The 17,020-nt window shown below is 34.5% G+C and overlaps 1 protein-coding gene across 1 annotated transcript in view; it reads right to left on the bottom strand.

Annotated features, from left to right (window-relative positions):
* Nucleotides 1–3,157: 3,157 nt before the first annotated feature.
* The window catches only part of PEX13 (peroxisomal biogenesis factor 13), a 33,010-nt gene continuing 19,147 nt past the window's right edge, over nucleotides 3,158–17,020 (bottom strand). The window contains exons 2-4 of the mRNA XM_010862964.1: nucleotides 12,097–12,791; nucleotides 8,035–8,160; nucleotides 3,158–5,696 (exon numbers count right to left, since the gene is read on the bottom strand). Of these exons, the coding sequence (XP_010861266.1) occupies nucleotides 5,398–5,696; nucleotides 8,035–8,160; nucleotides 12,097–12,791 (1,120 nt within the window). The 3' untranslated portion in view covers nucleotides 3,158–5,397. The remainder of the gene's footprint in view (nucleotides 5,697–8,034; nucleotides 8,161–12,096; nucleotides 12,792–17,020) is intronic.

The raw sequence follows: 17,020 nt of genomic DNA, 5'->3' as shown, positions 1-17,020 counted from the left end.
TGTGGTGTTGGAGAAGACTCTTGAGAGCCCCTTGGACTGCAAGGAGATCCAACCACTCCATCCTAAAGGAAATCAGTCCTGAATATTCATTGGAAGGACTGATGCTGAAGCTGAAGCTCCAGTACTTTGGCCACCTGATGCAAGGAGCCAACTCATTGAAAAAGACCCTGATGCTGGGAAAGACTGAAGGCAAGGAGATGGGGATGACAGAGGATGCTATGGTTGGTTGGCATTACCAATTTGATGGACATGAGTTTGAGCAAGCTCTTGGAGTTGGTGATGGACAACCCTGGTATGCTGCAGTCCATGGGCTCACAAAGAGTTGGAAACAACTGAGTGACTGAACTGACTGACTGACTGATTATATCCAAAACTAAACTCCAGCTAAATTAAATGTAAATATAAAACTATAACACTAATAAAGACCTAAAAAATGTAACTGGAAGCAAAATTGCTATTCCATCAATGACACCAAAGACAAGAATTATTAATAAATGAGAAGCCCAAGTTATTTCTAACATGTGCACCTAACAAGGAAACATTACATAGAATACAGAATTTCTTGCACTATAATCAACAAGAAAGAGAAAAATCAATAGAAAAATGGACCTAAGTACAGGCCATCCATTGTCTATAAGTATAGGCAATCCATAGAATGGAAACCAGAATGACTAAAAAGTATATACTCAGGGCTTCCCTTGTGGCTTGGTGGTAAAGAATCCACTTGTCAACACAGGAGACATGTGTTTGATCCCTGGTCCAAGAAGATCCCAGATGCCATGGGACAGCTGAGCCCATGTGCCACAACTACTGAGCCTGTGCTCTGGAGCCTGTGAGCCACAACTACTGAAACTTGTGTGCCTACAGCCCATGCTTCACAGCATGAGAAACCAGCACAATGAGAAGCCGGGGCATCACAACTAGAGAGTAGCCCCCAACTGCCACAACCAGAGAAAAGTACACATGCAGCAATGAAGACCCGGTGCAGTCATTAAAAAAAATACAGTATATGTGTGGGCTTATTAGTAATCAGATAATGCAGATTAAGACAACACACAATTTCATATATAGCAGATTATACAAAATCAGAAAATATCAAATGCTGCTGAAGATGTAGAGGAAACGATATTCTCGTGTCTTGCTGGTGTGTGCAAACTGTACAACCATTCATGAGAACAATCCAGCATTACTAACTGAAATTAAATATGCATATACTCAAAACACCAGCCATCTACTCTAGGACATATATACCAAAGAAACTAAAGGGCAGAGTCATAAGAAGAAACGTACAAGTTTGTATAAGTGTGAACAGCTGGAAATAACCTGAGTATCTATGACTAGAGGAAAAGATAAGCTATAGTATGTGAATATAATAGAATAATATGCATCAGAAACCATGTTATATACAGTAAGACGAATAGTTCCTAAAATCCAAATGTTTTATGAAAGTTAGAAAATGAGTTTTATACCATAATATCTCTTATATAAAATTGAAAAGTTATACAAAATAAATGTTATCATACAGTTTTTTAAAGAAATATGTGAAAAATTTAGAAGATGGCTTGGAAGGATAAACATTAAATACAGAAGAGAGTGGAGAGTATGGAATTGCAGGCAGCAGATGAAAAAAAGTATTAGGGTAAAATGAAGCAGAACAAAACTATAGATTTTCTAGACCAATGATACTGGTGTCATTATTAGAGTGTAATCAATGAGTCAATTCTGAGCATGTGAAATTCTTAGAAAACAAGACAATTTATATGAGGAGAGAAACACTGTTAGGTTAGAATACTTAAAACATTACCTCTTTAAATGTGAAAAACTATTCATAGGGCATAATATAGTAAGTACTCCAGAGGATTCATGACTTAGCTGTCTTAATTTAAAAGAAACAGTTCCTTCTCCCAAATGAGATAACCTACATAAAAACAACTTCAAGGCAATGCTTAAAAAACAAAATTTGTGTTGAATAAATATTCCACTGCATTTTTCTAGGCTGTTCAGGTATTCAGCAAAATAATTTAAAATTACATTTCAGGCAAAGTTATAAGTACTAGTGAACTAATTTCAACTTTTAATTATGTGTGAATGTGAAATTTGAGATTGATATAATACCTTGTGCCATTTGAACAGGATGTGAAAAGTTTAAATAAACATGGAAAAAAATCACAAAATATATAGCTGCCATAATCTCTTTTGATTTATATTTTTTTAAAAAAGCACTCTTATGTGAGGAGATATAGCAGCTATCACCAATGTCATCAATGAGGAAACTGAAAAATAATCTTACAGTAAGTAAATCTCATAGTAAGTATTGTCCAGACTAGAATCTAGGTCTCCCAAAACCTAGATCTGAGGTCTTTTTTTTTTTTTTAATAGAAATTTATTTATTTTATGAGGTCTTATTCTAATACATTATTGACTGGAGACGTATCAAAGTGATATAATCAGCAGCACTGTGCAAAGTTGTTAGAGCTTAAAATTGATCAATGGCTTATTATACAACTTATGATTGTCATTATCATTCCCATTTTGCTCTGTTGGGTTTTTGTTCCAACCTTGTGTATATTTTAAATGCAAGTTTATTTCATAAAATTTTCAAAAATGATGCATCATGAAATTTTGTGGAAGAAGCATTTTTCAGTGAATTTTATGTAGATACTTTCTCTGATTGTGTAAGGGACATATATACTAGTGTCTCAGAAGATGATAGTTCTTCAGAATACAGTTCTGATTCTGACAGAAAAAAGAAAAAAAAAAAAAAGACGAAAAACCTGAGTGATGGATTCTGATACAGAAAGTGAAAATGAAACTCACTGGGCTGGAGACTTTACAGGTGTGTCAGGTATAACTACTGAGTGTAATAACCCAAAGAGTGCTAGTGAAATAACAGAATTAACTTTTGGGTGGCAGAAATAAAAACTGTTGGCCATAGGCGTTAGTTTCTTCAAAAATTCCCCAGTCAATAATGAGTTAACTCATCTTAAAGGTAAGTTTTATATAAGTGTAAATTCAATATTTTCTTTAATCACAAGTAAATAGAAAAGACACATGGATCTGCAGTAGCTAATATACACAATGATATGATGAAAATCAGACTTTTACATTAATTGCAATCCTGTAAAGAGTTAACAGTTTGTCTTCAGAAAATGTCAATCAAGTTTAATATATTTTTATTTGTCGAATAACTTCACAATCTATTAAAAATAAAATGTTAACTGCATTTAACATTTGTTCTTAGCACAAGATAAAGGACATCAGTATTCAAGTAAATATATGACACACTGATAGACTAAATCAAATACCTAAATAAAATGTTAAAACATGAAAATTTATAAAGCTTACCTTTTTCCTTTCTATACTGATAAACTACAATCAGAAAAAAATTTAAATGAAACCTGTTTTATTGTTGTAACTTGTGATTATTGTATTTAATTGAAAATGTTTTTGTTTGTTTGTAATTTCTACAAAGCAGCAGTCCTTAAATAAGTTTCTAAAAATAACCATATTGAAACCTAAAACTGTCATGATAAGAAAGGTTACAAAATTTCTCTGCTTATTCCTAAATTCCTTTTCTAGATTCTTATTATAAAAGGAATTTTTAGACATAAACAATGTACATAAAATGTATGTTGCAATTTAGCATTCTTAAACAAACAAACAAAAAAACCATAAGAAAAGTCAAATTGTTTTTTTCATTTATTTTGTGCTATACTCTTGTCCCTATACATCTTTAATGGCAATCATAAAGACTCCTTTTCTAATCTAAATAGCACCAACTCAAAATTTCACCTCTACTTGCATTCAATTTAGATGTCTCAACATCAAATTTAATAATTTGTCTTATACAAAATTTGTTTCAAGAACAAAATTTCCATAAATGACTTTCTAACAAAGCAAAGCAGAACCTCTAACTGTAGAATACAAATGGAAAATAGTATATACGGAACTTAATCTCCTCAACTTGAAGGTTTGAAGAACTAGGTGTTAGAAAAATACGTCTAGATAACAATTTTACTATTTTATTACTTTTTTCTGCATGGGGTCAACATTGTATTTTAAATGATACATTACTTACTATATTGTCACAAAAGAGAGGTTCCCAAGAAGTATTTAGTAAAATTCTATGTTGATTATACATATACTTGGTTCCTAATGTTTTAGTTTGAATTATTCCAGAATTACTTAGTTGTTGAACATAAACTCTGTAAGAAAAAGATCAAAGTCTTTGTCAAATAATTTCAAGTTTTCAACAATATCTGTAATGTATTTTCATACTCTGTATAACTGATATTATTTTTGTAATATAATAGCAAGTATATGAATTTTCCAATTTTGTGGGGAAATATTCAGTGTACTGAAATTTAACTGTACCTAAAATCATTCCTAAACAAGTCAAATAATATTATCATATTCTAAATGGCAATTCAGCCATTTTATTTATAGTCTCAGTAGTAAAAACTGAACCTAAAAGAAATATGTACCCAATGTAACACACTCTCAATGTTTAAAGAACAGCCTGAATATGGAATTTAAAAAATAATTTTAATAGGCAGAAGCAGAGACTCTGTGAAAAGATTTAAAACCATTACTGCTAGAACTGAGTTGCAAACTTAAAGAACTTGAGTCTAGGCTGGAGAAAAACAAAGTAAATTTTTCAGATTAAGAATTCTAATTCACCCAGGATGAAAACTAGTCACACATATAAAAAGTCATATGACCCTCTAAAGAAAAGGAAGCAATCTGTAAGAAAGATAAATTATAGCCTTTTTACTAGCAAGGAAAACTATTCGGGCTAACTATCACCCTGGAACCATTTCCTTCACAATGCTTTTAGCAACCTTTCTAAGATAAAATTTTCAAAAATACAATAAAACATAATAGCATTAATTGTTGTTGGGTGAAAACATTTTACTACTGCCTAAAGCAAACCCAATACTGGATGTAATACACATCAGAAAATTTTTATTATTCAGTTTATTTAAAGTTATAGAAAAATTAGCCTGTTCTCATGCTGTCACTCAATTCCTGAGGATTCCAAGTCAATTAAACTAGAATTTTAAAATGTATTAGTGATCCCTACTGTAGCAAACTGTGTATTCTACAGTTCATCAATCTCTTTCAAGAGAAACACAGGGTTTCAAATAAGATGAAAATGATAGTCTCCATAATCTTATAATCTAGGCTAAACAAATATCCTCATGGTCCAATAACTCGTAAAACATAACCAGGTCACTAGACCAACATACTAGTGTACAACTTTAATAATTTCTAGCAGCAAAACATCTTAAATAGTCATTAACAAATGTTTTCATTGGATTGCAGATTAATTTCTTTGTAAGAAGAAATTTTTAAAAAGTACTCTATAGTTCAACTTCAGGCAAACAATGAAAGTTATCAAAGATCTTGTTTATCTCCATTTTTCCCAGTGGAATCAGATGCAACCGGAACCTTATTCGTTTCAACAAAAACAGATTCAAAGGCAGCTTCCTGGTCATCCAAAGAATCAGCAGCTGTGGCTCCTTTACTTAGTGTTGTGTTGGTAAAAGACTGTTGCTGCTTGGAAATTTTACTGGATTCCACTGTTTTTCTACCTCTTCTTTTACCAAGAATTTTGACATAATTAGCAGGTATAAGTCCTGTTGTTTGACCATCAAGACTGGCCAGAAGCCAACCACGTACTCTGGGTTGTTGCTCTGATGGAAGAAAAGACAGCCTTGTAATTATAACATACTTTGAGGGTTCAACAGAATATTGATAGTAAAATGTTAAAATCTGTGTTATACTTACATAATATAGTATACTCATAAATAAATAGTGCATATGAATATTTAAAATCAAGATGACTAGGCTCAATTCTAGGATCCCTTCTTATAACATTTTAAATTTTGTATTTATGAAAAATTTTTTCAGCCTTGAAGAACATAAAGTTTATGTCAGCTGGTGCATTCATAAAGAAAAAAAATTCAGTTCTCTCAACAGCTGAAAATTAACATCAATGTCTTTCATATTTTAAATTGAAATTTAAGGAATGAGTATCTCACTACTTCTTGATAAGTTAGAGTGAGTATAGAAAATAGATACATTCATTTATATAAGCCAGCTTTCTTTATATATTTTTCGCTGAAATTAAAAAAAATCCATTCTATGTGATTGCAATTCACAATCCTGAAGGACAATGAATGTTAATTTTAATCCAAGGTGGACAAAAATTGAAGACCTCAGTTACTTACAGCCACATAACAAAAAGTTAATACTCTAAGCTTAAAGTAGAAAAGATTATATAAATACTCTCACCTATTTAAAAAGAAAATTTATTGCAGTATAGTTGCTTTACAATGTTGTGCTATTTTTATTTACGTCTTTAAAAAGCTGTTTAAGTTTTAGTTCAAAACTGTAAATCTGGCATAATATGGCATTTTCATGTTTCTGTATAATAAAAAGGAAAAAAAGTTAAATTAACCATGTCTGTGACTGACTTTGTTCTAAATGCCCTAACATATCTATGTTAGCAATGAATAAAGTAAAGAAGCAAAGCCAAAGTGTTAAAAGGCACTATTAGTTGAAGAATAATCTGAGATATAAAAATTTTCTGGAATATTATAATTGGAAGAATCCACATTTGATCTTTACTTTTAATTTAATTTATTAAAACTAATTATCTGTATTTTCCTCTAACAATAAATCTTAAAAAGAAAGAATTCTTTTGAAATCTAAGTAAATCACTATTTTGACTAGAAGAAAAACATGAATATAATACTTAATAGCCAAAATTTTTCTTAAATTTACATTTTATTATTTAAAATTTTTTCTTGGAAGCCTGGGTTTTGTGTGTGAAGAGATGAGGCAGAGATTTAGCAAATTTGATCCAAGATTTTCAACTAGTTACCAAATTAAACTAATGATTTGAACACCGAAGATATTTCTTCCTTATGTAAAGAGTGACTGACACCAATAAAATGGCAGTTTCCATTAACAGATCACATGGAAAACAGCCAAAGTGATTAAAATACAGGTTCTGAAGTCAGATAAATCTTGGTTCACAGTCTATCTCCATTACATTTTAGGTAACACTGGACAACTCACTCATTCTGAGTTTCAGTTTTCTCATGTGTAAGCCAGGAATAATTACAGTACTTACTTCCCAGCATTATTATAAGGTTTAAATGAAATATGTACAGTGTCTAGTACATTTATTTTTTTCTTTTTTTGACCACTCTGCAGTTAGCGGGCTCTAGGCAGTTTAGAGCACTGAGTTCTAACCACTGGACTGCCAGGGAATTCTCCCTAGTAAATACTAAGCAGTCTATAAATGACCATTCTTATTATTGTTACTAGTATCTTTACCAACAAAATGTAACTTTTCATAGCAAAACTGAATCCCTACAAATGCACACATACAAAAAATCATTTTTTTTTTGTGGTAAATCTGCAAAACTTTTGATCATCGTTACTGGGGAAAAGTGAAGGAAAAGGCCATTTTGTTTAGAGCCATTAAAAATTATTAGCAACCTGGTCTGAAAATTAACCTGAATGTCTATAAATTTCTTGCTGAGGTTCTTTAATACTTTATGACAGTAATTCCTAAATATTCATGTTGAAGTCTCTAAGGCAAACATGATTCAAGTAAAAAAACAACACTAGTATCAGCAACAAAAGACCAACAGGGATGTTTTAGATGATGCCAGGCAATTACTTTGGTTTATTAGGTTCATTACATTTAGTGCTTACCTCATGTTTTTGGGTTGGTAATTAACTTGGAATTCAAATGTTTTAAGTTTAGAAGAGATCATATAAACAAAATCTTTCCTTATCTCAGTGAAATACAGGAACAACTTTGCTGGGACATTTCTCTCCCATTCCCCCAGATTTCAAAGGTTTACACTGACAAAAATAAATTCTAGTAACTACCTCTGAGTTAACTAACAGTGACCAAGATCCTTTTTGTCCCCCATGATGCTTTAATGCAGTTTTCAATACGTTTACAAATTCTAAAAGTGCACAGATAATTCCCATTTATTCATGTTTTCTTACCTTTGAGAGCTAAGTTCAGCATATCACCAGCACGGAAAGAAATTTCTTCTTCAGATACAGCAACAAAATCATATTCTGCTCTAGCAACTACATGGTCATCCTCACCACTTGCCCAGTTGGTATTGTCTATAAACCAAATTAAGAATTAAGATTAGGTTCAGTTCAGTCGCTCAGTCGTGTCCGACTCTTTGTGACCCCATGAATGGAAGTTAAAAAAAAAGATATTCCAGTGGCTGTGGTTTGCAAACTATATAAATTTATTTGCCAAGAGAAAAGCTGTCCCACAAAGTAATTTCCACAATTAACACTATGTAAGATCAACAATATGTTCAATATCTTTTATAAACTTTTTCCTTTTAAGTTCCAAATTCTAGTTTCCTTATTTTAAGCCAGGGGTAGGCAATTTTTTTTATAGAGTAAAATAATTTTGATAGGGAATATTTTAAGCTTTGTAGGCCATGAGGCAAAATTGAACATGTTGTGTAGTTTCTTATATAATGACAGAAAAAATTTTTCCATAAATTTTATGAAAAATTCAAAATATAATAATTGAGTTCTTTTTTTGTAATATAGGTCTATTGTAAAGAGTGGAATCTTTTTGGGGTAGGATAATATTTCATTTAATTTGGGGTTCAAAGATAATATTTTCTATCATCTATTATCAATTGCGAATATACATCTGTTGACACTAATTTTTAATGAGATTTAAGGTATCTCATTTTGAAAATGTTTTTTCACAAAGATATGTATTGCCAAATTCTAATACCAATCCACTGAATATGGGATTTTAACAAGCATATTCTCCTAAGAAGGTGAAACGCATAGAATAGTTAAATTCTGATATTAACCTTTTAACATGTCATTTCATTAAAAACTAATCACTTTCAAATGAAGATTAAATGGAAGGTCTTCAATGGCAGTTAAATGGGTTCTGAAATATGCACATTTCCTACACACTTGCATGCTGCTGCTGCTAAGTCGCTTCAGTTGTGTCCGACTCTGTGCAACCCCAGAGACGGCAGCCCACCAGGCTTCCCCGTCCCTGGGATTATCCAGGCAAGAACACTAGAGTGGGTTGCCATTTCCTTCTCCAATACATGAAAGTGAAAAGTGAAAGTGAAGTCGCTCAGTCGTGTCCGACTCTTAGCGACCCCATGGACTGTAGCCTACCAGACTCCTCCATCCATGGGATTTTCCAGGCAAGAGTACTGGAGTGGGGTGCCATTGCCTTCTCTTGTATGGAGGTCCAAAAACACCTCTGAATTGCAGAATGACACAGAAAAGTATAACTGCTGCAAATTTATGTAGGAATGGAAATCTTGTTTCATTAACTTTTGACAATCTATGATGTATAAAAGTAATGTGACATTACTTGTGATTCAAATGATATTAGTTGTTGTCAAAGTGACTTTACTCCAATGCTATTTTGCCTTACAGTTTTAGGTTGAACTCATTAAGAAGATTACCAAGTCTGCAGCAAAGACTGATTTCCAAAGCCACTTAGTGTTTTCTAATAGTGGCTCATGGTGATTCTTGTTTTTCAGAAAAATTTCAATCTTGGCCTTGATCCTCCCAAAACAGTAATAAAATTTAACCACTGACTGCTCAGTCATCTCACTGCTGTATGGTAGGGCAAGTCAGTATCTTCAGTGTCTTCTCCTAATAAAAATTCACAGAACTGATAACAGTTATGTCCACAAGAGTGACTGAAGTTCATCTTTGACATTACTAGTTCAATAAGATATGATAAATTCAAATATTTTATGCAGTGTACCTGCTGATGAAGAATACTATAAATAACTATCAGCTTTAAAAACTGTATTTTCAAAATTCTGTAAATTTTGTCCTGCCCAGTCTTCTGTTACACACAAATTTTTACCATTAGTTACAATACATCTCTGTAGATGTAACTTCAAGTTGGGTTGGATTAGTGTGTTTTCCAACTGCTTTGAAAATACTCATCTGTAGCTGTTCCCTGCAGTCTGTTCACAGAGGCAACACATTCAATCATTTCAAATTCAACAGGACTCTTCCAATAAACTACCAAATAGTATCAGTATCTATTGGGTCCTCATGAGCCAGGTAAATCCATTCAAGCCAAGTAAATCCATTTGCCTAGTTTTAAAATGACTATTGCTGTTGTTTCAAATACTCTTCCAGAAACTGTTCTCCCTGAAATGTTAATAGTCTCAAACAAGTTTACTTTCTCTGAACATATTTCCTTGGTTGTTGCAATAACCAGTGGTAAACAGATTTCCTTGCTAATCTGACAAAGAAGCCTCTCAGAAACTTACTTTGACTGAAGGCTTATTTTTTCTTTGTTTGTTCCTTCTCCCCCACCCTGTTTACAGGTGAGGGAATTCTGCTCTGATGAGATATCCCATTTTGAATTTTCTGATTTTTCTGACTGTTGACTTCCTGTCAGTTGGGAATACTGTGATGAGTGCTCAGTCTGGGAATGGTGATGTATATTGTATCACTTTAACATAGCTATGTTGTCACTGCATAACAAATGCAATGCTTTGCCACCTAATACTAGAATAATCCAGACAATACTGTACCTTCAAAGTGTGACATTCAAAGTACACTTCACTGTTCTTTTCTCATGAGGTATGTCTGCACTCATAATAAAAAATATGTACTGCAGTTTAACAATACATGTCACACTCAATACATCGTCAAGTTATAATACTGAGATATGCAGTGTGTAGAACAAGTGCAAGGCAACAAGAGTGCCAACAAACATAGGGTCTCTGTTATAAACTACTCAACTCTGGTCTTTCAGTACATAAGCAGCCATAATAAAATGCACATGAATGAATGTGGCTGTGTTCTAATAAAACTTTACTAATGGACACATGCTCCCTCTCTGGCCTCAGATTAAAAAATCACCTCTCCTTTTCACCTGTCTTGGATCGTATCCTCTCCTACTCTCTTACAGGAGGCTTCATCTTTTGACTCCTCTCCGTGGAAATTAAGATCGTCCATTTCTAGGTTCCAATATAATTTCTCAGCTTTACTTCCCAGTATCCTTCTATCTAATATTATAGGACAGTTGATGAACAATTCTTATAGTTCCTGCCTATATACTTTTGTTCAAGCTTTTCCATCTGCTTCACAGTCTTGTTTTTTTCCTACATAACTGATGGAACAGTATCTGTCTTTCCAAAATCTAACTTAGATGCTACTTCTTTCTACATACAAATAGTCAAAAAATGTCAGCTTCAATTCTAAATTGAGATAATATTCTGTATCAGTTGACAGAGTAGGGGCTTAACAGTCAAAGATGCCTCATTTTGGTTTTGGTTCTGGCTTATTAAAGATGTGACCCTGAGCAAGTAACTTCTTTGAACTTCAGTTCTATCACTTATAAAATGAGAATAATTCCTCTTAGGATTGTTTTAAGAATTAAATGAGCAAAGTACTCAAAATACTTAGCACAGTGTCTTGCATATAAAAAAGGTTCCATAAATCTTATGTTTCTCACCAACTGTCATACTCCTTACACTCTTTATGCCTCACTACAATTACCTATATATGTGTCTCACTTCTCTCTCAGTACGTTTTAAAAAGGATAAGGGATTTAATTCCCTATGTTATCTCTGTATCTTCTACAGCATCAAGTTTAGTACTTTGTGAACAGTAGTTAAGTAATGTGTGCTGTTAAACTGAACTAACAAAGAATAAATCAACAAGTCTGTTTTTGCTGTATGTTCCTCTTCCAGTTTTGAAGTTCTTAACTGAAAAAAAAAAATAACTCAATCAAAAGATTAAATACAAATGAATATAAAAAAGCTAACTAATCTATTATTGAAATTTAAGACTTATACATATATATAGTATTTTTTGTTTTCATGTATACCATTTCTTAAAAGTCTTTATTGAATTTAGCATTACTTCTGTTTGGATGTTTTGGTTTTCTGGCTGTGAGGTATGTGGGATCATAGCTTTCTGACCAGGGATTGAACCCACACCCTCTACGTTGGAAGGTGAAGTCTTAACTGCTGGACCACCAGGGAAATCCTTGTTACATGGTTGTTAAACCCATTCTATTATTCTTACCTGTTACTTCATCACTGTGAGTAGATAGCAGTTTCCAGATGAGGTAAGGACCACCAAGGATAACAGCAAAGAATAAGAATATTGGCCAAGATTTTGCTGAGTTAGCTGCTCTGTCCTCAGCACCAATGCAAGCCACAGTTCCTTCACTTTCTGCCCATAGGTCCTCATTCTCCAAGCCTCTTCTTAAACCTATCATCCACTGTAACCGTCTATAAAGATACCTTATAGTCCTAACTAATGCAAAAGCTGAAAAAACCTTTGTGAAGTGTATTTTTAATCGGGAAAAGTGGTTTGCTACATCCAATACAGCTCTGAAACTGTTATAGACAGCTGAAAAAGTAGCATCCATCATCATGCTGACAGAGGCAAATGCATGCACAATACTTTCAATGGACTGAAATGCACCTCTGCTGCTTTCTTCAGCTTGCTGAACGAATCTACTAGGTGGAAGATCATCTATTCGAAGGCGGTTATAGCCCAGCCCGTTATATCCATAACTATAAGGGCTATAGCTTCCATAAAATGAATTTCCATAGGCACCATATCCAGAAGAAAATGAACTGTAAGCAGGTCTGAAAGTGTTCAAATTGCCGCTTCCTGTCTGCTGTGATGGCCTTGGAAGAATGGGTGGTGGCACTCTGGTAAGTGTTGGCTGTCCAGGTCTTGTCAATAAAGTAGGACCCAATTCAGCAGATCTAAAACCAAAAAAGATTCAAAATTGTAACTTAAGCACACAATAAATTCATTCAAAGTAACTACTAAACTTGCTATATAAACAGTATTATGATTCTATTGAGTTCAGTTCAGTTCAGTCACTCAGTCATGTCCGACTCTTTGCAATCCCATGAACCACAGCACGCCAGGCCTCCCTGTCCATCACCAACTCCCAGAGTCCACCGAAACCCATGTCCATTGAGTCGGTGATGCCATCCAACCATCTCATCCTCTGTCGTCCCCTTCTCCTCCTGCCCTCAATCTTTCCCAGTGTCTTTTCCAATGAGTCAGCTCTTCACATCAGGTAGCCAAAGTATTGGAGTTTCAACTTCAACATCAGTCCTTCCAGTGAACATCCAGGACTAATCTCCTTTAGGATAGACTGGTTGGATCTCCTCACAGTCTAAGGGACTCTCAAGAGGCTTCTCCAACACCAGAGTACAAAAGCATCAATTCTTCTGCGCTCAGCCTTCTTCACAGTCCAACTCTCACATCCATACATGACCACAGGAAAAACCAAAGCCTTGACTACACGAACCTTTGTTGGCAAAGTAATATCTCTGCTTTTGAATATGCTATCTAGGTTGGTCATAACTTCCCTTCCAAGGAGTAAGCGTCTTTTAATTTCATGGCTGCAATCACCATCTGCAGTGATTTTGGAGCCCAGAAAAATAGTCAGTCACTGTTTCCACTGTTTCTCCATCTATTTTCCATGAAGTGATGGGACCAAACGCCATGATCTCAGTTTTCTGAATGTTGAGCTTTAATCCAGCTTTTTTACTCTCCTCTTTTACTTTTATCAAGAGGCTCTTTAGTTCTTCTTCACTTTCTGCCATAAGGGTGGTGTCATCTGCATATCTGAGATTGATATTTCTCCCAGCAATCTTGATTCCAGCTTGTGCTTCCTCTAGCCTAGCGTTTCTCATGATGTACTCTGCATATAAGTTAGATAAGTAGGGTGACAGTATACAGCCTTGACGTACTCCTTTTCCTATTTTGAACCAGTCTGTTGTTCCATGTCCAGTTCTAACTGTTGCTTCCTGACCTGCATATAGATTTCTCAGGAGGCAGGTCAGGTGGTCTGGTATTCCCATCTCTTTCAGAATTTTCCACAGTTTATTGTGATCCACACAGTCAAAGGCTTTGGCATAGTCAAGAAAGCAGAAATAGATGTTTTTCTGGAACTCTCTTGCTTTTTCCATGATCCAGTGGATGTTGGCAATTTGATCTCTGGTTCCTCTGCCTTTTCTAAAACCAGCTTGAACATCTGGAAGTTCACGGTTCACATATTGCTGAAGCCTGGCTTGGAGAATTTTGAGCATTACTTTACTAGCATGTGAGATGAGTGCAACTGTGTGATAGTTTGAGCATTCTTTGGCATTGCCTTTCTTTGGGATTGGAATGAAAACTGACCTTTTCCAGTCCTGTGGCCACTGCTGAGTTTTCCAAATTTGCTGGCATATTGAGTGAAGCACTTTCACAGTATCATCTTTTAGGATTTGAAATAGCTCAACTGGAATTCCATCACCTCTACTAGCTTTGTTTGTAGTGATGCCTCCTAAGGCCCACTTGACTTCACATTCCAGGATGTCTGAGTGATCACACCATCATGATTATCTAGGTCATGAAGATCTTTTTTGTACAGTTCTTCTATGTCTTCTTGCCACCTCTTCTTAATATCTTCTGCTTCCCTGGTGGCTCAGACGGTAAAGCGTCTGCCTGCAATGCGGGAGACCCGGGTTCAATCCCTGTTTTGGGAAGATCCCCTGGAGAAAGAAATGGCAACCCATTCCAGTACTCTTGCCTGGAAAATGCCATGGACTGAAGAGCCTGGTAGGCTACAGCCCATGGGGTCGCAAAGGAGTTGGACATGACTGAGCGACTTCACTTTCCTTTTCTGTTAGGTCCCTACCATTTCTGTCCTTTATTGAGCCCATCTTTGCATGAAATATTTCCTTGATATCTCTAGTCTTTCCCATTCTATTGTTTCCCTCTATTTCTTTGAATTGATCGCTGAGGAAGGCTTTCTTATCTCTCCTTGCTATTCTTTGGAACTCTTCATTCAAATGGGTATATCTTTCCTTTTCTCCTCTGCTTTTCGCTTCCCTTCTTTTCACAGCTATTTGTAAGGCCTCCTCAGACAGCCATTTTGCTTTTTTGCATTTCTTTTTCTTGGGGATGGTCTTGATTCCTGTCTCCTGTACAATGTCACAAACCTCCATCCATAGTTCATCAGGCATGCTATCAGATCTAGTCCCTTAAATCTATTTCTCACTTCCACTGTAGTCATAAGAGATTTGATTTAGGTCATACCTGAATAGTCTAGTGGTTTTCTCCACTTTCTTCAATTTCAGTCTGAATTTGGCAATAAGGAGTTCATGATCTGAGCCTACTAAATCTAGTAAATAGGTTCCTCTAAAGAGTTTCAAGAGTAAGGAATAATCTGTAATATCCAAATGCTTAGAATCTGTTAAGAAGAAACTGGGTAAGATAAAATGGCTGACTAAAAACTTTTTTTCTTGTTTACTTGTGCTTGCATTAGTAGTAGTATCTTTAACCTGGGGTTTCTTTTAAAGACATATGTCCATTTCTCAGAGTTAGTTACAACTTGATATCTATCCATCCTTACACCTAAAATGGCACTATCTTAACTACGGTAGTTTTATAATAGTTCTTAATAGCCAATAAAACAACTCTTCCCACAATATTCTTCATCTTCAGCAGTGTCTTGGCTAGCTGACCCACTGAATATCCAGATATATTTTAGAATCAGAGCTTGAAGTACTATATTGCTCTCCTTGCAAAAGCCCTATTGAGATTCTGATTTGGGATTACACTAAATTATAGATTAATTTGAGGTAGTCAACATCTCCAAAATACTGAGTTTAAACTTAAGATTATAACATATACTCCATTTACTTATGTTTTAAAGATTTTTCTCAATAATTTTTTTTAAATAACCACCAAGTCTCAGTGTTTTATAGTTTACTGTGTGGAGGTCTTTCTTTAGATTTACTTCTATATATTTGGGGGGTTTTGATGTTATTGTAAATGATGTCTTTCTAAAATTTCACTTTGTTGCTGTTATATAGAAATAATTGATTAAAATATATAGTCCTTATATCTAGCAGCCTTATTTTGGATTCTTTTGTATTTTCTAGAATCTTAAATATCTGTGGTCATACTGTATGTGAATAACAATAGGTTATTTCTTCCTTTTTTCAATTCTTATAGCTTTGATTACTAAGGCATTGCATCTAGGACTTGCAGTACAATCTTGAATAAATGGAATGATAGAAGGCATCCTAGTCTCATTCCCAGTCTCAAAGGGAAAATTTTTAAGATGGCACTGCCAATTATCATGTTTGCTATAGGTTATAGATCTAGTAGTTCCTTTTCTATTTTTAAGGAATGTACAGTGCAGTGGTGGTTCCAAGTGGTGGATATTCCTGACCCAGGGATCAAACCCGCATCTCTAGCATCTCCCGAACTGGCAAGTGGATTTTTTACCACTGGCACCACCTGGGAAGCCTGGTGGTTCCAATATCAAATGGCAAATTTCAACAATGCAAAAACCAGAATTACTTTTGCACCAACCTAATATATATAAAATCGGTAACTAATAAGAACCTACTGTATAGCACAGGGAACTCTACTCAGTACCCTGTAATGGCCTATATGGGAAAAGAATCTAAAACAGTGGATACTTGTATATGTATAATTGATTCACTTCTTGTACATTTGAAACTAACATGACACTGTAAATCAATTATACTCCAATAAAAATTTTTTTAAATGCCCGTTGAACTAAATGATGTGTTTAGGGTCAATGTGTTCTACATGCTGGTACAAATTTCCTATCTTGTTGTGGACTGCTACTACATAGTTTGAAAAATAGCATCCAGCCCATAGATTCTCAGTAGCTACAGAACACACCTGTGGTGTCTAATCAGTTTCTAACCCAACAAGTTCTCAGTCTTGATTATTATTTTTATTCTAGAAATTCCTTTCCTTTTTTAATAGTTTCCAATTCTCTGTCAAAATTCTTCTTTTACTGACGTCAACATATTAAACAAAATTTAAAGTCTCTTTGAGACACAGATGTACAGAACAGTCTTTTGGATTCTGTGGGAGAGGGAGAGGGTGGGATGACTTGGGAGAATGGCACTGAAACATGTATATCATATGTGAAATGAATTTCCAGTCCAGG

The sequence above is a fragment of the Bison bison genome, unplaced genomic scaffold, assembly GCF_000754665.1.
Source record: "Bison bison bison isolate TAMUID 2011002044 unplaced genomic scaffold, Bison_UMD1.0 scf7180017864486, whole genome shotgun sequence".
Classification (NCBI taxonomy): Eukaryota; Metazoa; Chordata; class Mammalia; order Artiodactyla; family Bovidae; genus Bison; species Bison bison.
This window is presented reverse-complemented; position numbering and strand designations above follow the sequence as displayed.